This window comes from Saccopteryx bilineata, chromosome 2 (genome assembly GCF_036850765.1).
Source record: "Saccopteryx bilineata isolate mSacBil1 chromosome 2, mSacBil1_pri_phased_curated, whole genome shotgun sequence".
NCBI classification, from domain to species: domain Eukaryota; kingdom Metazoa; phylum Chordata; class Mammalia; order Chiroptera; family Emballonuridae; genus Saccopteryx; species Saccopteryx bilineata.
Genome location: NC_089491.1, coordinates 32,562,469 through 32,584,568, shown reverse-complemented (window position 1 = coordinate 32,584,568; position 22,100 = coordinate 32,562,469). Strand labels below are relative to the sequence as shown.

The 22,100-nt window shown below is 41.1% G+C and overlaps 1 protein-coding gene across 1 annotated transcript in view; it reads left to right on the top strand.

Annotated features, from left to right (window-relative positions):
- Positions 1 to 22,100, top strand: part of TMEFF1 (transmembrane protein with EGF like and two follistatin like domains 1) — a 96,220-nt gene that overhangs the window by 38,925 nt on the left and 35,195 nt on the right. Inside the window, exons 4-5 of the mRNA XM_066256637.1 lie at positions 3,888 to 3,914; positions 6,645 to 6,741. Of these exons, the coding sequence (XP_066112734.1) occupies positions 3,888 to 3,914; positions 6,645 to 6,741 (124 nt within the window). The remainder of the gene's footprint in view (positions 1 to 3,887; positions 3,915 to 6,644; positions 6,742 to 22,100) is intronic.

The window sequence follows — 22,100 nt, the reverse complement described above, 5'->3', positions numbered from 1 at the left end:
CTTTTTTAGCTCGGGATCTTCCTGGACCCTTTTGCTTCTGAAAGGGTTCCCATGATTGAGTTCTGGTCCCATCCTGGTTCTTTGGTTGAGGGGTGGGGACGGGATGTGAAACTTTGGGTCCTATTTTTATTGAAGGTCAAAATTCTCTCCCCTGCATATGCTTTGGCTGCATGTCTTATTGTTGTATTCTGAAAAACAACTAGTATCTGGTTAGAAACAGGATAAGACCAGTTTGAGCTGGTTCTGCAGTTACAATATTTAATTTATTTGGGAATTTTAAATAACACTAAAGGAAACTGTTAGATGTATCTTTGAAAATTGGGGCCCTGGCTGGTGGCTCAGTGGATAGAGTGTTGGCTCAGTGTATGGACGTCCTGGGTTCGATTCCCGTTCAGGGCACACAGGAAAAGCAACCATCTGCTTCTCTCCCCCTCCTACTTCTCTCCTTCTTCCCCTCCTTCAGCCAATGGCTTGATTGTTTCAAGTGTGGCCCTGGGCACTGAGGATAGCTCCATTGAAGTGCATCAGCCTTAGGCACTAAAAATAGCTTAGTACTTGAGCATCAGCCCCAGACAAGGTTGCTGGGTGGATCCCAGTCAGAGTGCATGTGGGAGTCTGCCTCTCTATCTCCCCTTCCCTGACTTTAAAAAAAAGAAAAAGAAAAAGAGATTGGATATGGATTGAAAAAAAGGTTGGGAGTGATTAAGTATCATGCACTGGGGCAGTTTTATTTATCAGTTATTCCTGACATTCACCATGTTGCCTAGCACATTAGTACCCAATGAGTGTGGGAGAGAAGGAAAAAAGGAGAGGAAAATTTTGGTCATAAATATATACAATTTTAAATTGAGTTCCCCTCTTCCATCTCTCCTTTTTTTTTTTTTTTTTGTATTTTTCTGAAGCTAGAAACGGGGACAGACAGTCAGACAGACTCCCGCATGTGCCCGACCGGGATCCACCCGGCACGCCCACCAGGGGGCGACGCTCTGCCCACCAGGGGGTGATGCTCTGCCCCTCCGGGGCTTCGCTCTGCAGCGACCAGAGCCACTGTAGCACCTGGGGCAGAGGCCAAGGAGCCATCCCCAGCGCCCGGGCCATCTTTGCTCTAGTGGAGCCTCGGCTGCGGGAGGGGAAGAGAGAGACAGAGCGGAAGGAGAGGAGGAGGAGTGGAGAAGCAGATGGGCGCCTCTCCTGTGTGCCCTGGCTGGAATTCGAACCCAGGACCCCTTGCACGCCAGGCCGACGCTCTACCACTGAGCCAACCGGCCAGGGCTTCCATCTCTTCTTTTACTGCTTTCACTCCTTTTCCTTTTTACTTATAGAAGATGTAATTTTTTTTATGGTGGATTAATCAAAATGGAACACAATGTAAGACTTTCTGTAAAATCCCATTAGGATTTTGCAATGGGTACTGTATTATATAAAATATATTTTTCCAGGCCCTGGCCGGTTGGCTCAGTGGGAGAGTGTCGGCCTGGCGTGCAGGAGTCCTGGGTTTGATTCCCGGCCAGGGCACATAGGAGAAGTGCCCATCTGCTTCTCCACCCCTCCACCTCTCCTTCCTCTCTGTCTCTTCCCCTCCTGCAGCCGAGGCTCCATTGGAGGAAAGATGGCCCGGGTGCTGAGGATGGCTCTGTGGCCTCTGCCTCAGGCGCTAGAATGGCTCTGGTTGCAACAGAGCAACGCCCCAGAGGGGCAGAGCATCACCCCCTGGTGGGCGTGCTGGGTGGATCCCGGTCGGCTGCCTGCGGGAGTCTGTCTGACTGCCTCCCCGTTTCCAGCTTTGGAAAAATGCAAAAGAAATAAAAATAGCCCTGGCCGGTTGGCTCAGCGGTCGAGCGTCGGCCTAGCGTGCGGAGGACCCGGGTTCGATTCCCGGCCAGGGCACACAGGAGAAGCGCCCATTTGCTTCTCCACCCCTCTGCCGTGCTTTCCTCTCTGTCTCTCTCTTCCCCTCCCGCAGCCAAGGCTCCATTGGAGCAAAGATGGCCGGGCGCTGGGGATGGCTCTGTGGCCTCTGCCTCAGGCGCTAGAGTGGCTCTGGTCGCAACATGGCGACGCCCAGGATGGGCAGAGCATCGCCCCCTGGTGGGCAGAGCTTCGCCCCTGGTGGGCGTGCCGGGTGGATCCCGGTCGGGCGCATGCGGGAGTCTGTCTGACTGTCTCTCCCTGTTTCCAGCTTCAGAAAAATGAAAATAAATAAATAAATAAATAAATAAAAATAAAAAAAAAAAAATTTTTCCAGTTTTTCCTGATTCTGCCACATCTGGGAATTTGATTCCTGTCTGAAGGAGCTTGAAGGGGAGGGGGCAGTACTGTCGCGAGTGTTGTCTCCCCCTCTGGAGAACTGTTGGAGGAACTGGGTGGGTTCTCTAGGATCTCCCCCGCCTGCGCAGTGCTGGAGAAAGCGTCAAGTTCTCCACTTGCCATCTCTGCTTTTTACTGCTGTGGGCTCATGATACTATAGCAGTACTCTTTTTTCAACATGTTCTGCGCCATATGTTATTTTTTTTTATAGGATTATAAAATAAATATTTTACATTCATTACATTTTAGGCTGACTTCTTGCTTGTAATTTTGAGGGAGGCTCTTTAATTTCACTAGTAACAAGTCTCCCACCTACACATCTTGGTGAGATTCCTTCTGGTTAGGTTTCCTAGGGGAAGTTAATTTCTTCCTTCCTTTCTTTTTTTTTTTTTTTTGAGAGAGTGAGAGACACAGAAAGGCTCAGAGAGATGGTGAGAAGCATCAACTCCTAGTTGCTTTCACTTTAGTTGTACATTGATTGTTCTTGTACGTGCTTGTGCCTTGACCGTGGCGAGTCCTGTTGCTCCAGCCAGCGACCTTGAGGTCTTCCTGCCGGTGACCTTCTGGGCTCAAGCTGGCAAGCTTTGGTATCCTGTGGACGAGCCCACTCTCAGAGCCAGCGACCTCAGCATTCCGGGTCGACACTGAATCCCAGGGGTCCCCAAACTACGGACCGCAGGCCGCATGCGGCCCCCTGAGGCCATTCATCCGGCCCCCCGCTGCACTTCTGGAAGGGGCACCTCTTTCATTGGTAGTCAGTGAGAGGAGCATATTGACTATCTCATTAGCCAAAAGCAGGCCCATAGTTCCCATTGAAATACTGGTCATTTTGTTGATTTAAATTTACTTGTTCTTTATTTTAAATATTGTATTTGTTACCGTTTTGTTTTTTTACTTTAAAATAAGATATGTGCAGTGTGCATAGGGATTTTTTTACAGTTTTTTTTATAGTTTGGCCCTCCAACGATCTGAGGGACAGTGAACTGGCCCCCTGTGTAAAAAGTTTGGGGACCCCTGCTGTATCCACTGCACTGCTTTGGTCAGGCTAGGAAGTTGCTTTCATCAATGATATGAAAACATCAACCTTGAGGTTATTCCCTTCAAAACCTTGGGGCTTTTTAAAATCTTTTTCAGCTTTGAGTTTTTATCCACAAATTTCATTAAGAAGATTTTTGGAGCAAGACCCAAAGCTCTTTCCCTCCCTTTTTAATAAAAACAGCTTATTCATTATTACTCTCAAGCTTTAACAAAATTAAATTTTCTCCTACCTTTTAAATGAGTTAATTAAAATATTTTCTATTTAGTCTTTTACTTTACCATATTTTTTGGTTACTGCTCTGTGCAGGGCACCTGGGTATTTCCTGAATGGACTGCAAAGATGTATGAGATACAGATGATTGTATGTCCAAGGAATTTATATGTGAGAAAGATACAAAATAGCTATATAAGAATAAACCATTAGCTATATTTAAAAAATGAGAAAAGGATATCTATGTTTGATATTTTGATAAGAAATTTTCTATTTGATAAAATGAAATTTCCAGGAAAAGTGTTCATATTTACTCTGTTTTCCTTCTCAGATAATGGCTCTGGATCTGGAGAAGGAGGTAAGTTTCAAGTACCCCTTAAAGTGCATTTGTTTTCTTTCACTTTTTAAAATAGTTTTATTGAGCTAAAATTTACATTCCATATACAATCTGCCCATTTAAAGTGGATAATTCAATGGCTTTTATTACGTTCACAGAGTTGTACATTCCTTACCACAGTCAACTGAAAAACATTTTCATTATTCCAGAAAGAAACCCCCCTGTTAGCCATGAACTCTAGTCCCTCTGTCCCCCTAGCCTGGCACTCTGTGTTTCATGTGGTTGTTTTTCACTAAAGGTGTGTTGTCTGACGAAGGGGAAATGTAGTGCCTGTTAAATTGGGGTCGTACCAGAGCGTGCTCTCCTTAGTCATCCCCACGCGTGATTTTGGCTTGGACCAGGTTACTATTTGTAACTCTCTCCCACCCCATGCTTACACATTTTTTCTCATCAAAAATTTTCAAGGTACAGTATTGGAAACTCTAGGGTGAGTTGCGCACAGCGTAGAGAAGACTGACAGAGCAACGCTAGTGGAATCTAGAGTTTAAATTAAACCATTCATATTTTCCTGTTTTTAATTTTATTTTCTAAGTATATGAATTATTTCTGCTGTATAAAACTAATATTTGGGAAAAGAAGCTAACAATGCTTCTCTAAATTATCAGATAAGAGTTAAATTATTCTTCTCATAGTTAATGAAGCTCTAATTCTTAATGGATATCCACTGTATACAAAATAATGTTTGAGGTACTATAGATGTAGTAAGAGAAAACTCACTGGGAAAGTTCTCACTTACACAAATGAGAACTACAGTTGGGATCCTTTCAACGCTATTTAAAACCTGACTCTAGACTTCCACATTTCACAGAATCCTCAAAGTTCTCCTCTGGCAGGGGTTTTAAAAATCACCTAGAGAATAGCCCTGTCCTGAGGAAGAAGTTCAGGGATGACAGTTTCAGCGTGGAAAAATGATGGCGGCTGTTGAACAAGAGAATTTGATTGAAATGGACATGTTCCAGCAGAAACTTCATGGTCATGCGTGAAGAGTCAGATCAGGAATTCTATATCATAGTGCTGCAAAGGATTTTAAGAGATCATGTGGTTTGGCCCGTGTGGTCAGATATTACGTAATTAGGAAACTGTCATTGATACTACATTAAAGAAGTGGAAGTTGATTGTAAGATTTGCTTATATATTATATATAGTACAGATGTAGAATGTCTTGCCTTGTGGATGTAGACTGACAATATTTTTAGGGAGGTGATATTAGTGGTTCACTGAGATTAATATGTAAACATTAGTGAGCTCGTGGTGACTATATGATTGCTAGATCTCATGATGTTTCTGAGGCCTTAGAATTACTTAGGATTATGATTCCTTGAGTCTTTTTGGGAGTGTTCATGAAATTTTGGTGAGGATTCTGACTTAAAGTATAGACAGACACCAGAATTTGGAAGTTTTATCAAACAGGCACACTAGATCTGGATACTTCTCTTTCAGCACCTTTTCACTGATTGGCATCCCTTGAATAAGGTGTTCTTTCCCAAACCAGACTGGGAAATTAAATGAGTAAACTGTAATCCAGGGGTCCCCAAACTACAGCCCGCGGGGCGCATGCGGCCCCCTGAGGCCATTTATCCGGCCCCCGCCGCACTTCCGGAAGGGGCACCTCTTTCATTGGTGGTCAGTGAGAAGAGTACTGTATGTGGTGGAGCCACAAAGCACAGTGTCACTCACGTACAGTACTACTTCCAGTGACGCTGGACGCATGCATCATGGCTCCGGAAGCGCGTCATATCACTTGTTACGGCCAACAGTGACAAATATGGAACCGGACATTGACCATCTCATTAGCCAAAAGCAGGCCCATAGTTCCCATTGAAATACTGGTCAGTTTGTTGATTTAAATTTACTTGTTCTTTATTTTAAATATTGTATTTGTTCCCGTTTTGTTTTTTTACTTTAAAATAATATATGTGCAGTGTGCATAGGGATTTATTTATAGTTTTTTTTTATAGTCTGGCCTTCCAACGGTCTGAGGGACAGTGAACTGGCCCTCTGTGTAAAAACTTTGGGGACTCCTGCTGTAATCCCTAAGCAGGCCTCAAAACTGACTTCTTTGTCTAGTTTGAGATCATCATAATAGGGTCCACTCATGTTCAGACCTCCAAATGTAGGGTTCCCTAAAATGTGTGATGTGTGCTGAATTGGGATCTGATGGTAGGTATTGTTTATTGAGCTGGATCATGGGAGTCCCACACACTTGGGTATTTTTGGCTGTGCTAAGTGGCAAAGCAGAAAAAAGGGGCAAGTCCTTTGTATGGAAACCCCCCTTTCCTTTTAAAAATTTGGAGATCTTTTTAAACGCTAGAATTAGTTGTTATGTAGTTAGAAAGACTATTTTAATAGAATAAGTGACTGGACTAAAATTATTGTTCTTTTTTTCCTCTTCTCAAATAATGTTATTTGGTAGTTTTTTTTTTAAAGGTAACTAATTATGAAAACCTGCCATATTGTTCCTTTGTGCATAGATTAAGGTATTACTTTGCTAGCACCAGTACTTGTTCCTCACAGAATATGTTTCACTCAGTAATGGCAATGTTTTCAAGCACTGAGAGATTTTGGAAGTAATTGTTTCAAGGGCTGGAGTACATTTTCCCCAGAAATAGAATAATTGCTGCTGAAAATGTGAAGCATATCTGGGAAGGATCCCAACTCTTGATTGAAAATTAAATTTTTCTTTTTAAACAGAAGAGGAAGGGTCAGGGGCCGAAGTTCACAGAAAACACTCCAAGTGTGGACCTTGCAAATATAAAGCTGAGTGTGACGAAGATGCAGAGAATGTTGGGTGAGTTCATTAAGAAAAACGGATTAACTTACTAGTTTTTTATTATTATATTATAGAAAGTATCATTTAACTTGTTTCTTTATATTTTATGTGCACCTTTTTTTTGTTTAATATTAGTCTATTGACTTCTCTCTTAAGTTGATACGGTGCTATAGTTATTTAAGTCTGTTTAAGTGTTATATTTTAGAATGATAATTCATTGTACTTTTAAAAAAATTTTACCTCTGTCTTTTTTTTTCCAGTGATAGTTTTATATATTTTATACCAAAGGATGAAGTAGAAATACTCCTATTCTGAATTATCCTATATTATACCTTCAGTGTCAACAATAGTTTCTTCTTAACTTGAATTTTTACACAAAAAATTTACATTGTACTTTCATGTATCAGAAATTCCCAAACTTTCAAAATTTTAGATTCTAATAAGTAAATATCATATAAGTAAAATTTATTTATAGAAATTCCCTGTTGCACAGACTAAGGTTATGTTGTTTTATTTTTCTCACTGATGTTCAGCCTTCGCTGAGGTGGGTTTTGTGGCTGGACGACGTTGTGTGTCCAGTTTTCCATTTACTCTGTAAGAAACGGCATTATCTGGTGGAATGATATCACTAAATCACCAACACAGTACTGTTTGTTTCTTCCTTTTATCAGGCTCCGATCTATTTATTCCGGGTCTCAGCCTGCTCTCCCCTCCCTGTGGTGCTTGCCCTTTATGTGGCCGCTTCTAAAAGCTTTAATGCCGACTTCAGGCCCTCTTCAGGCCCTCGCAGCACAAACGGCTCTTCACTTCTTCAGCTTACCCTCCGTGCATATTTTAAAATGCTTGTTTTATAGAGACTTACTGTTTCTTTCTTACTCATACACGTTTGCTGTGTATTTTCCAGTCCTGTGTTTTATTCAGCCTGCACTGTGTGTTTGAGCCTTTCATTGAATAGTAGTAATACGCTATAATTGGCATGATTGCCACAATGAGTTTTACAAATCAAGATCACACCATTTTCGGTATTATGTAATGTTCAAAATCAGCCATTTGGATGGCACTTGGTAAAATGTCTGATAATTTACTTGTTATGTATTTCAAAGTAGATGCGAATTGGCAAGCGACCAGTTTGTTCAGGAAAAAGTGAATTCAGCAAAGCCTGAATTTGCTCTGCTTCTGCATGCTGGTCACTTGGATTGACATACATCTATCGATTTCAGTCAGAGTGGTTTGATTTGGAAGAACATGTTTTCCAAGGTAGATAGTATAGTCTGTAGGACAAGGGAGAAATGAGTAATATAGACTTGCAGAGAGAACACATACTCGATGTTACACTCTCTTCTCACTTCCTCACTCTGTGAATAATATGACATGATGAAACAGCAGCATGCTCGAGTGTGTGTTTGTAGAGAGCTAGTTCTTTTCAGTGTTTTTTCCTCAGGACTGTTTTATAATAGCATTCAGAGTCAGTGATGGGTTGGCTTGGTTTATTGATCTGTTTTTATTCCTTTGACAGTATCTCTCTCTGTTCAGTCCTATTTTGTATATTTTTCTGCAATCATTTTTCATCTCTAAATTGAAAGAGATCTTGGGCTTAGAAGTAGAACCAATTCCATCTAGTATCAGAGGTGGTCCAAGTGTGACATCTACATGGAAAATGCACATCTTTCTCTGAATACTTCCTCAGGATATAATAGATAGTCTATGTCCATCAGACCAACTCTGTGGTGTGTACTAAATTTATTTTGTGTGTGTTTATTTATTTAGAGATTGCAGCCACTATTCTTGCAAATATAGGCTCTAAACATAAAGAAGTGAGCGCAGAACACTTACTGATAATGGAGGACTTACTGATAATAAGGAGCATGCAGACTAAGGAGCCAGCTAAGGAGGAGATACACTGGGACCAGCAGCCAAGTCCAGGCCAGGAAATTGATGCAATCATAGGAAAGTACATTAAGGAAGCAGTTAGTACTTTTACCTAGATAATAAGTGATTAAGCTAAAATGGTTGTTCCTCGGTTGGCTCAGTGGTAGAGCTTCAGCCTGCCGTATGGATGTCCCAGGTTCAATTCCTGGTTAGGTCACACAGGAGAAGCGCCCATCTGCTTCTCCACCCTTCCCCCTCTTGCTCCTCTCTCTCCTCACTCTCCTCTCTCTTCTCTCTCTCTCTCTTCTCCCCTCCTGCAGCAGTGGCTTGATTAGAGCAAGATGGCCCCAGGCGCTGAGGATGGCTCCACGGCCTCTGCCTTGGGTGCTAAGAAATGGCTCCAGTTCCAATGGAGCAAGGGTCCCAGATGGGCAGAGCACTGTCCCCTAGTGGGCTTGCCGGGTGGATCCCAGTCAGGGTGCATGCAGGAGTCTGTCTCTCTGCTTCCCTTCCTCTCACTAAAAACTGAAAAAAAGAAAAAAAAATTAATAAAATAAAATAAAATAAAATGGTTGTTCCTACTATGGAAGGAGACAAAAGGAAATTATAGGAATCTCTATTATAGTCTATAAAACATTTATGATTGATTGTACTTGGGTTTGACATTTTATATGTATCGATTGTAGTGGTTGTTGTAATTAAAAAAACAACAATTTTTAAATGGGCCATAGTACAAGAAGGCTGTATAAGGGTTGTATAACTACTTCAAGGAACCTTCTGTGTGCTTTTCATGGTTGCTGCCAGGTGAGTACTAACATTTGTCTAAAGGCAATTTTGACACAACTATCTAGACCTGTTAGATATAGAAAACTGAGAGATGCTAAAATATGACATTAGCCATTAAGCCTTGATTTTTATGTAAAAACATATTTATTTATTTATTTATTTTTATTTTATTTTTTTTCATTTTTCTGAAGCTGGAAACGGGGAGAGACAGTCAGACAGACTCCCGCATGCGCCCGACCGGGATCCACCCGGCACGCCCACCATGGGCGACGCTCTGCCCACCAGGGGGCGATGCTCTGCCCATCCTGGGCGTCGCCATATTGCGACCAGAGCCACTCTAGCGCCTGAGGCAGAGGCCACAGAGCCATCCCCAGCGCCCGGGCCATCATTGCTCCAATGGAGCCTCGGCTGCGGGAGGGGAAGAGAGAGACAGAGAGGAAAGCGCGGCGGAGGGGTGGAGAAGCAAATGGGCGCTTCTCCTGTGTGCCCTGGCCGGGAATCGAACCCAGGTCCTCCGCACGCTAGGCCGACGCTCCACCGCTGAGCCAACCGGCCAGGGCAAAACATATTTATTTTTTTATTTTATTTTTATTTATTTTTTTTCTTTTCATTTTTCTGAAGTTGGAAACAGGGAGAGACAGTCAGACAGACTCCCGCATGCGCCCGACCGGGATCCACCCGGCACGCCCACCATGGGGCGACGCTCTGCCCACCAGGGGGCGATGCTCTGCCCATCCTGGGCGTCGCCATATTGCGACCAGAGCCACTCTAGCGCCTGAGGCAGAGGCCACAGAGCCATCCCCAGCTCCCGGGCCATCTTTGCTCCAATGGAGCCTTGGCTGCGGGAGGGGAAGAGAGAGACAGAGAGGAAAGCGCGGCGGAGGGGTGGAGAGGCAAATGGGCGCCTCTCCTGTGTGCCCTGGCCGGGAATCGAACCCGGGTCCTCCGCACGCTAGGCCGACGCTCTACCGCTGACAAAACATATTTATTAAGAAGGTATTACATAATTTTTATTAAAAGATAAGATTTTAATTATTAAATAAAAAAGATCTTAGTTACAAACCAAGTACTCGGATCATGACTATTATAAATTCTGTCAGAATCAGAGAATGTTAAAGTTGAATAGGATCATAAAATTTATTTTCTTTTTTTTTTTTATTTTTTTATTTTTTTTAATTTTTTTTTATTTTATAATTTTATTTTTTTAATGGGGTGACATCAATAAATCAGGATACATATATTCAAAGATAACAAGTCCAGGTTATCTTGTCGTTCAATTATGTTGCATACCCACCACCCAAAGTCAGATTGTCCTCTGTCACCTTCTATCTTGTTTTCTTTGTGCCCCTCCCACCCCCTATCCCTCTCCCATTCCCCCCTCCCCCCCCGTAACCACCACACTCTTATCAATGTCTCTTAGTTTCACTATTATGTCCCACCTACGTATGGAATAATACAGTTCCTGTTTTTTTCTGATTTACTTATTTCGCTTCGTATCATGTTATCAAGATCCCACCATTTTGCTGTAAATGTTCCGATGTCATCATTTCTTATGGCTGAGTAGTATTCCATAGTGTATATGTGCCACATCTTCTTTATCCAGTCATCTATTGATGGGCTTTTTGGTTGTTTCCATGTCCTGGCCACTGTGAACAATGCTGCAATAAACATGGGGCTGCATGTGTCTTTACGTATCAATGTTTCTGAGTTTTGGGGATATATACCCAGTAGAGGGATTGCTGGGTCATAAGGTAGTTCTATTTTCAGTTTTTTGAGGAACCACCATACTTTCTTCCATAATGGTTGTACTACTTTACATTCCCACCAACAGTGTATGGGGGTTCCTTTTTCTCCACAGCCTCTCCAACCTTTGCTATAAAATTTATTTTCTAATTTAATCCATTCGCTTTACAGATGAGAATACTGAGGACTAAAGTCAGAGGGTTTTGTGGGGCAAATTCTCCTAAGTTCTAGAACAGTTTTTTTTTAAACACCTGCCTCCCTATTTTTGTCTGTTTTCTCCTATGTTGTGGACTGTGGCTTGATGACTTTTTAAAAATCAGTGCCCTCTTCTTTAGCCTGGTTGTACCTGTGAATTCTTTACTTATCATTTCCTCTGAGTACTAAGTGCTTTAAAATTTTTGGTTTAGTTTTTATCTAGACTACTACCTGCCAATTATTGATTCTCTTTATCAATGACTTGCAGACTTTTTGACCACAGCTTACACTATGACCTAACACCCATGTTCACAGACACATGGTAATAATCATGTTGATAATCCCATACTCAATCTGGTGACCCTCTGCTCAAGCTGGTAAGCCCACACTCAAGCCACCTGAGTCGTGCTCAATCTGGTGACCTCAGGGGTCTCAAACCTGGGACTTCAGCATCCCAGGTTGACACTATCTACTGCACCACCACTGGTCAGGCTCCATCCTATTTTCTTAAAAACAGCTGGGAGTGATTCACTAAAGTGACTTCATAACCCACTAGTGATTATGATCCTCAGTTTGAAAAATAATGCTCTATAATATAACCATAAAGGATATGGTATTTAATGTCATACTTTTAGGTATTGCTATTCATTTAAAAATATTTTATATTTTTCTCATTTTGAAATGTCTTTCCTGTCAGGAGAGATGTTATATATCCTAGTTAGTTTCCAAAGGGCAGCTAAATTCTTTCTCTTGCTGTGAAAAGCTTTCCCTCTTTATCTTGTTAATAGTTTAAAAAAATCTAGCATTTGGGGGAAGAGGATAGATGGTACCATGTAGGTTGATTTTCTGCTGGGAGATAAGTGCTGAGTTTTTATTTAGTCATTTAAATGGAAATTGATTTAAATATATTGTCTTCTTCAACAGAGTATACAGAACATATTTTAACAATATTAGTGTTATTATAGTTTTTAGACATTTTTACATAAATTATTTTTAGCTCTTTATGGTGGGAGAGTAAGGAAATTTTGTCCTTATCCTACAGATGAAGGTGAGGTCAGAAGAGGTTGAGTGGCTTGCAAGTAAGCAGCAGAACCAGAACACAGCCCTTACCACGAAGGGCTTACTCAGCGCGTTGTGTGTACATGTGTGTACTGCGCTGTTCTCAGGGGCCTTTGGTGCTCCTGGTAGCACTTGTTTCACCCCTTGGCTTGGGGATCCGTTTTGCTTGTGCTTTGGATTATTCTGTTGTTTTTTAAAAATATTTTTTTCTTCTTCCCTGTAGAGCTCTTAGCTGTTGCTTCTGGTGCTATGTACCCTGTCAGTGAGCCCTAGCCTAACTGAAGATGGCCCCAGTTGTTAATTTGCTTCTCTGCTTTCCTGCCATAGGAAACAAAACGATTGTAGTAACTGTATCTAACGTAAAATAAATGCTAAATGTAAGACCAGAGTAAATAGGTCCTTGAGTGTACTGTAGGAACTTTACTTATTGCATATACTGTATTTTATTGCTCTTGTCTGCTTAGTGGCTATTTAAATTTTTACAATTTGAATTATTTTTGCTTCTGAGAGGTTTTTCCACCCCTTTCTTCCTGAAGCACTGTCTCTCTGGTAATATCATGAGTTTTTGCCTGGGTTTGTGGTGGCTGTCCTCACTAATACTAACCTTTTGAATTTATATGTAGTATGAGGTAGTTGAGGTTCCAAGAAATTCGACTCTCACGTGGGTGAGGTTTCAGTATCCCATTGTGACCTTTGTGAAATACAGTGGGTAGACTTTCTACTTAAACCTAAAAGTTGGAAACAGTACTTGTTTTGTAGGAAATTATATTTCTTAAACCACATATTTTTAGCAATCACACCTTGTCTTTTTCTAAGTAATATTTCTAATCTGAAGTTATTGCTGCAAGATAGCCATCAGCTACTTGCCTGGACAGTGGGCCGAATAATCATAGAACTCCTTTTCATTAATATCTTTTCAATTCCTGACCTAAATTCCTGCCTACGAATGGTTTGGATAGTCTGTAGATGTGTAAGGCATATAACTCACAAGGTGAGTTACAAAAATCCTCAAAAAATTTGTTTTAACTTAGTGATGCGTGATGCATTTTGTGGAGGTAGCTCCTGCTCTTCCACCCCTTTGATGTCCATCTCTTTGGAGGTGCTGCCAGGGAATGTTTCCTTTGAGAGGTTTGTTTTTAAAATGCAAAATGTGGTATCCCCGTGACCTCTTGTGACCTCTTGCACTTTTCTGAATGCTCCCGTACTCTTTGATACTTTGCCTCTGTTATTTCTTCTGTCTGGAGTCCCATCTCTGTTTACCTATTTGTTTCTATTCCTCTAGACTTGGATGAAGCATGACTTGAGTTAGAAGTTAGTACCTCTTCTCGGAAGCCTCTGTTGCTCTGTTCCACAGTCCCTATGTATTAGGTGACTTAATTCTGTGTTCCTCCTTGGTCTTGAGAAGCATCCTCTGTACCGCACTTAGTACACTGCTGGGATCCCTGCAGGCTGCGGGCTCCTTGAGGACAGGAACTCTGTCTTGCTGATTCCTACATTGGATGAATTTGTCATAAGGTTGGATATCATAGAGTTCCTCCATGGATCTTTTGTGAACTCCCGGCAGTTCACACCAGAGCTTTGTTATTCATGTAGAACTGTGCACAGGGTCATCTTGAGGACTTAATATGTGTGAAAGAGACTAGTAAGTAGTATACTGAACTTCTAGTTTCATTAAGTGTTGGTTAAATCTGAATAACTTCACATAAAGTTATTTAAGCCATTGTTTTCTCACCTGCTAGTAAACTTGCCATATTTCCCTATATATAAAACACACCTCTTTTTTTGAAAAATTTGGGGTCTAAAAACTGGGTGCGTCTTATACAGTGGTTGTAGGGTTTTTTTACTTGCATTTCCTGCTTTTTTGCGGGGATGAGTTGTATGAATTTTATGATGAATAAAACTTGAGTTCAATAACTTTATGTAATACATTAAAAAAAAAAATTTCAGGTCCCCAAATTAAGGTGCATCTTATATATGGGAGCGTTTTATACCTAGGGGAATATGGTATGTTGAGAAGGAACGGCACTTTTTTTTTATTTTTTTATTTTTCTGAAGTTGGAAAAGGGGAGGCAGGCAGACAGACTCCCTCATGCGCCCGACCAGGATCCACCCAGCACGCCCACCAGGGGGCGATGCCCCGCCCATCTGGGGCTTTGCTCTGTTGCAACCAGAGCCATTCTAGTGCCCGAGGCAGAGGCCATGGAGCCATCCTCAGGGCCTGGGCCAACTTTGCTCCAATGGAGCCCCAGCTGCGAGAGGGGAAGAGATAGAGAGAAAGGAGAGGGGGAGGGCTGGGAGAAGCAGATGGGCACTTCTCTTGTGTACCCTGGCCGGGAATCGAACCCGGGACTCCTGCATGCCAGGCCGACGCTGTACCACTGAGCCAACTGGCCAGGGCCAGAATGGCACTTTTTATGTAGACTAAGGAGAAAGGAAGGGAAAGGGTAGGTATTTTTCCATAATAATAATACCTTCCAAATGTGCATAGTATTTGATGATTTTGAAGGGCTTTTTACAAAAGCTTATTTGATTGTCTTCCACCAGTATTGTGAGGTATCATCCCTATTTGTGATTTGTAAAATCATAGAGTTAAATCATAGAAGTCAATGAATCATTTATTTATGTATGCCTTCATGCCTTTGAAATTTGCAGTGTTAGTAATGAAAAAACTTTAAGAAGCATTACACTAAAAGGTCTGTTCCCCCCCCCCCCCCCCCCGTTCCCCAGCCTCCCAGTTGTCTTTGCCAGAGGCAGTCACTGTGATCTGTTTCTTTTTTAATCTCCCAGAAATATTTTATGCATCTGCAGGCAAATATGTACATGCATTCTTTTTGCTTTTTTCAAGCTAATGACAGCACATTATACATACTGGTCTGCACTTTATTTAAAGCTTTTATTGTAAAATGTACATTGTGCAAACAAGTGTTTAACACATGTACAGGCAGTTTAAAGAATAGTACACCTATGTCCCTAACACTTTGGGTGCAGAATAGAATATCGCCATATTACCAGTGCTTGCTGAGCATTAACCCAGCCATGGGAAGAAAGAGCAGTATTGCCACTCTTACATTGAGCAGTCTTTGGGTCACAGCCTGGCTTTTGGCTTCCCAGAGAGTTTACATGGTTCCCTTTTGGGAAAGTCAGTGGGCAAGACCATGAGTGAGTCCTGGAGAACAGAGGGCTCACTGAAGTTGAGATACCTGTCAGGATTCTGATGTCCCTGAGTATGGCTGACGGGCAGGAACATCCTCAGAGAGTGGACTTTGTGTATTTTCTACTTCTGACCTCACTGTAGCTGACTTCTAGCTCTCGGGAGCATGTCAGTTAAGTGAATGTGCTCATTAGGTTCAGGCAGCAGGACACGGAGGGGAGACTAAGAACTTTAATGCCATACAGTCAAGACAAGTTAAATACAGATCAGAATCTGGACCAGGCTGGCGTTCTGTCCTCTGGCTAAAAAGAGGACACAGTGACATTGGGCATCTTGGTAATGGCAGCCAGTAACAAGATGGTTTCCACAGTGAAACTGTTTCCGTGTTGCTGGTTGCTTTTCCATCTTGTATGTAGCTGTCTTCCCAGGATCTTCTTTTAATGAGTGCCTTTGCCAACAACACTCAGTTCTCCAATTCTCTACAAACTGGATGTGCCATCATTAATTTCATTTCAATTCTGACACTGTCTACTTGGAGTTAGCATAGAGCCTAAAGCTTAAGGGCTCAGACCCACAAGACTGTCTCCACTTTAAACACTAGCTACAAATGAGGTCTCTTGCACTTCTGCCTAGCATACTATTAATTTAGAGGTTCCCAAGACCTTTCCTACATTTGATAATTTGCTAAAATGATTCAGAGGACTCTCAGAAGTCAGTAGGGAGCTGTGAGCCATCTCATCAGCATACAAGACACTGCAATCACTGAGAAAGGGTTTTTAAGAGCTCTGAGCCAGGAACAGGGGATAAAGACCAGATATATATTTTTTTGTTATGCCACAGATATGATTTCATAAATTCCTTTACCTCATGCCTATGTAGAATACTCTGTTTCTTATAATTTTTATCTTTAACTTCTTGATTTTAGTCTCCCAGTTTAGTATATCTTTCTGTATCTTCTTGAGAAAAGGGTACAAGATGCTTGAAAATGTTTTTCAGCTGCAGCTAATACTATAACTTGGCAAGTGCATAATTCTAGCTGGAAGATCATTTCCCCTTGGAATCGTGAAAGCAGTGTTGCTGTTGTTTTCTAGCTTCCAGTGTTGCTCTGAAGTCTGAAGCCATTCTGATTCCTGAGCCTTTGTATAGGATTTGTTTTCTCTCTCCAAGCATCTTCTTTGTACATGTCCCCATTGTAATGAAATTTCACAGTGTTATGATGCCCTTCCTTGGAAACTTAGTGACTTCTGATTTGAGACATCTTCCAGTTAATTCTTTGATGATTTCATTTCTTCCCCTCCTCTCCCCTCTCCTCCTGTCCCCTCTCCCTCCTTCCCTCTGTCCTTCTCTCCCAGACAGACTCTCACATGCATCCCAACTGGGATCAACCCAGCAAGCCCACTAAGGGGGTGATGCTCTGTTCTTCTGGGGCATTGCTGGGTTGCTCAGTAACCAAGCTCTTCTTAGTGCCTGAGGGAGAGGCCATGCAGCTAGCCTCAGCACCCGGGGCCAACTCACTCCAATTGAGCCATGGCTGCAGGAAAGGAAGAGAGAGACAAAGAGAGAAGCGAGAGAGGGAGGGATGGAGAAGCAGATGAGTGCTTCTCCTATGTGCCCTGACCAGTAATCAAACCTGGAACATACACACGCTGGGCTGATGCTCTACTACTGATCCAACCAGCCGGGGCCTTTCCTATCTTTTCTATTTCTGGAGTTTCTGTTATTTGATGTTGGACATTCTAGATTAGTTTTTTAATTCTTTCCTTTCCTATTTTCTATTTTAAACAGTTTTTCTGTGCTTTCAACTTGATCTTCTAGTACGTTTTTGAGTTTTTTTCAATTCTGCCACACTTTTTAATTTCCAAAAGCTCATTTTTGTTCTCATGGTTGCACCTTTTTTTTTTTTGCACCTTTTTTATAACATCCTATTGTTGCTTCACTATTACATATCTTTTTTATGATTGTGAATTATTAGTTGGTACTCTATCTGATGAAATGATGAAATTTTCTCTTACACATTTGTATTCAATGGGTTATAATCTGTACTTTAGTTTAAAGTTATATGGCCTTATAAAATAAATTAGGCAGTATTATTTCTATTCTCTGGCTGACTTTGTGTAATAACAGTATTATCTCTTTCTTGAATGATTGGAATGAATGTGTTCATGAACTTTTTAAAAACACCTGGATCTGATGCTGTCTTTAGGGATTTTTTTCTAAAAAAGAACCCCCAAAAACCTGATTTAATTTCTTTAATGACTATAGTACCATTCAACTTCTGTTTCTTTTTTGGTAAAATTTGATAGTTAATATTTTTAAAGTTTTTAATTTCCCATTTTCAAACTTGCTAACATATTGTATAATATGATAACTTTATCTTTTAATCCATAATCCTCATTGAATCTATAGTCTTTTTTATTCCTAATATATATTTTTTCTCTTTCTTTTTTTTAAATTCTGCTTTGTCAGTGTGAAAGTCTTTTGAAAGGAGCAGCTTTTGACTTTATTGGTCTTCTCATTTGTAACTGTGTTTTCTATTTCTGCTAAAATATATCTGTATATCCAAAACTATATCACCTATATTTTCTCCTCCCTTTATTTTCACTGGACTTAATTCCATTACTCTTTTTCTAACTTCTTAAATGGATGCTTAGAGATTTCATTTTTAGCTGCTCTTTTAGGATTTGAGCAACACCTTGAAGGCTGTAAAGGACAGCCGGGTGGCTGTTCGAGGCAAAGGTGTCCCAGGAAGAGGCGGCCTGGGGCTCGAGGGTCCTTGGCATGTCTGCGGGAGCAGCAAGGCCAGTTTAGTGGAAATATATATTTTTCATGATATAAATGTGGAAAATAACTACTTCCTTCCTTTCATTGGTCAGTGTCTATGCTGGATATATATGTCACAGCTGTAACTAGAGAGAACACTGTCTCCGCCACTCATTAGCTTACAGTCTTAGGCTAACTTCCTTCATATTCGATTTTTCTATTCATCATTTGTTGGAGTCAGGATTACGGGAGGCAAATGTGACTATCCCCTTACAGTAGGTGCAGAGTACATGGCTGCTAGGTGTGTTGAATTTGTTGTATTTACTGAAATGATTTCTTTCCACTCGAGTGCACACTCCCGTGCTTTGGGCATCCTTCCCTCTGCTACTGTCCTCAGTCTGCGAACACCTGTCATTGCTGTAATCAGGTGTATCAGTGGCCTCTGGGGTCTAATATTTTCCTCCTTGGCTCACTGTTTCACTGAGCTGGACTTTCCTTGAGCTGGTAATTTCATTTTCTTCCTTCATGTGCTGTTGAAACAGAAGCGATGGTTTGTTCTCTGTTCTTGGTCTTCGATGCAGTGGTGCCATCCCACCGGGGACGCCAACTTTCATATACTTGACCACCCGGTTCCCAGTTGAGCGGCATTGCCCGCTGCTGAGTCACTTGTTTCTCCTTACCAGATTGGAATGGTATCTCATCTTTGTTGATGAGCCTTGTCTTAATCCTGAAATAGTTCTGTAATACTTTCTTCCATTAGCCACTGTTTCTCTTTATACTGCCAGCGCAATTTTGCCCTTAAACCCTCGGGTCAGCAAAGTTTCTCTATAAAGGGCCAGATGGTGAATATATTACAGGCCTCATGTGGTCTCTCTTATGTATTCTGCCTCTCCTCCACCCTTTAAATATGTAAAAACCATTTTGACTTAAGTTAGTAACTGTTGTTCTTCCTATGAATTTTTCATTGTTTTCTGGTGCCCTAATTTTAAAATTGAGAAATAGAGCATATATTCAAAAGTATATGAAAACGTACACATTTGGTTTAATACATAAAAATGAAACAAACTTTTGTGACTTCTAGCTTCCAAGCCAGAAATAGACTTTTATCAATACGTACTTCAGATCTGGCCCTGCCTGTCCCTCCCCAGTCGCATCTTTCTTCCACCCACTTGCTATATCGCGTCTTGTTGAAGTCATGCCTCTGCTTTCTTTGTAGTTTTACCACATGTGGTAAGTTTTGTAATTATATACAGTGTGTCCATAAAGTCATGGTGCACTTTTGACAGGTCACAGGAAAGTAACAAAAGACGATAGAAATGTGAAATCTGCACCAAATAAAAGGAAAACTCTCCCAGTTTCATACCTATTCAGTGCAGTTCAATGTGGGCTCACGCACAGATTTTTTAGGGCTCCTTAGGTAGCTATCCCGTATAGCCTCTACAAACTTGTCACTGACTGATGGCCTACCAGAATGGGGTTTCTCCACCAAACTGCCGGTTTCCTTCAATTGCTTATCCCACCGAGTAATGTTATTCCTATGTGATGGTGCTTTGTTATAAACGCGCCGATATTCATGTTGCACTTTGGTCATCGATTTGAATTTAGTGAGCCACAGAACACACTGAACTTTCCTCTGTACCATCCACATCTCGACTGGCATGGCCGTGGGCTGCTCCGCTATATACACGGTGTTACGTCATCATCTGCACATGCACACATGCTGCCACATCATCCTACAGAAACGGGGAGGGTTTTCCTTTTATTTGGTGCAGATTTCACATTTCTATCATCTTTTGTTGCTTTCCTGTGAATGGTCAAAAGTGCACCATGACTTTACGGACACATTGTATTATATGGCTTTTGATTGATTTTGAATTTTGTATAACTGGAATTGTAGTTATGTGTTCCTTCTTTTGCTCAGCGTTCTGTTGTTGGGATTCATGAATGTTAATGCACACAACAGTAGGTCATTCAATTTTGCTGCTTATTGAATGGGTTGACTAGCCCACATCCTTTTTTTTACAAAGTTCATTTCACTGCTGTTGGACTTTTAGGTTGTTTCAGTCTTTTGCTCTCATGAATAATGCTGCTGAGGACATTCTCACTCCTGTCTCCTGGAGCACAAGTAAGAGATTTTATTAGTAGTGAAATTGTTGGGCTAATGCAAATCCAGCTTTTCATGGTAATGTCTGTTTTCCAAACTGGTTGTACCGGTGAGCTCTCCCCCAGCAAAGGAAGAGAACGCCCTTTGTACCTTATCCTTGCCAACGCTTGTATTGTCCTTATTCTCAGGTTTTGGCTTTTAGTGAATGTGATCGTGTCTATCTTAGTGTGGGTTTAATTGCATTTTCCTGATTATTGCATAGTTGCGTATCTTTTCACATATATTTCTCCTGTAAGCTGCTTCTTTTATTCCTATTTTTCTGTTTATTTTCTATTTATGACTTTGCCTGCCTCTTACCCATTGACTTATATATCTTTTTTAAAATAGATTTTTATTTATATATTTTAGATACTGATTATTCATTGCTTATTGAGTTATAACTTGTCTTTTGTTCTCTTTATGGGGGCACACTTCATTTCAAAGTTAAATTTATTGGTCTCTTATATTTGATCCTCTAGGTCTTTTGTAATTTTGTCTTTCAAATATAGGTCTTTAATTCGTCAGGGATTAAGGAAATCTTCAAACATAGAAAAGGAGAAAAAATAAAGCTTAACTCCTTCCCATAGATCCATCACTCAGCTTCAAAAAGCCCAGTTTTGTTTCATCTATTTTTACCTTCCTACATTCTTGGGGAAAGTATTTAAAATAATATCCTGGCATCATGTCATTTTACCTGTAAATATTTCAGTTTTCCTCATATTTTATCTCTTTGATATATGACTGCAGAAAGAGGCATGCTAAAATCCATTACGGTGGATTTGGTTATTTCTACTATGGTTTTATCAGTTTTTGCTGTATTGATTTTGGGGCTATCTTAAAATGTTTAGAATTATTGTATCTTGTTGGTGAATGAAATTTGTTATTATTGTAAAGGGACCTTCTTTCTTTCTCATAATGCTTTTTGCTGTGCAGTCTCTTACGTCTGATATTAGATAGAGCACCAGGTTTCTTCCATTTCAGGTGTGATATCACTTTTATTTTCAATTTTTTATATCATTAAATAATTTCTAGACCTTGGCTGGTTGACTCAGTGGATAGAGCGTTGGCCTGGCATGCCCATCCTGGGTTCAATCCCCAGTCAGGGCACACAGGAGAAGCAACCATCCACTTCTCTTCCCTTCCCTTTCCCCCTTCCCTCTCTCTTCCTCTCCTGCAGCCAGTGGCTCGATTGGTCTGAGCGTCAGCCTCATACACGGAGGATAGCTTGGCTGATACGAGCATTGGCCCCAGGTGGGATTGCCAGGTGGAACCCAGTCAGGGTGCATGTGGGAGTCTGTCTCCACTCTTCTCACTTAAAAAAGAACTTTTTTCCAATTATTTTTTATTCTGGTAAAAATACCCCTAACTTTGAGTTTACCATCTTGACTATTTTTAAGTGTACAGTTTAGAAGTATTAAGCACATTCATAATGTTGTGTTACCACACCCTTATTCACCGCCCAAACTCTTTTCATCTTGCAAAAAAACTCTACCGGTTAAACACTAACTTGGCAGTCTCCCTTTCCCCCCGCCCATGACGATTACCCATATCATTACATTTCACGTTGTCTAATAAGCAGCATATAGCTGCCTTTGTATTTTTATACAGATTATCTTTTGGGGGGGTTAATTTTTATTGAATTTATTGGGGTGACAGTTAATAAAATTATAC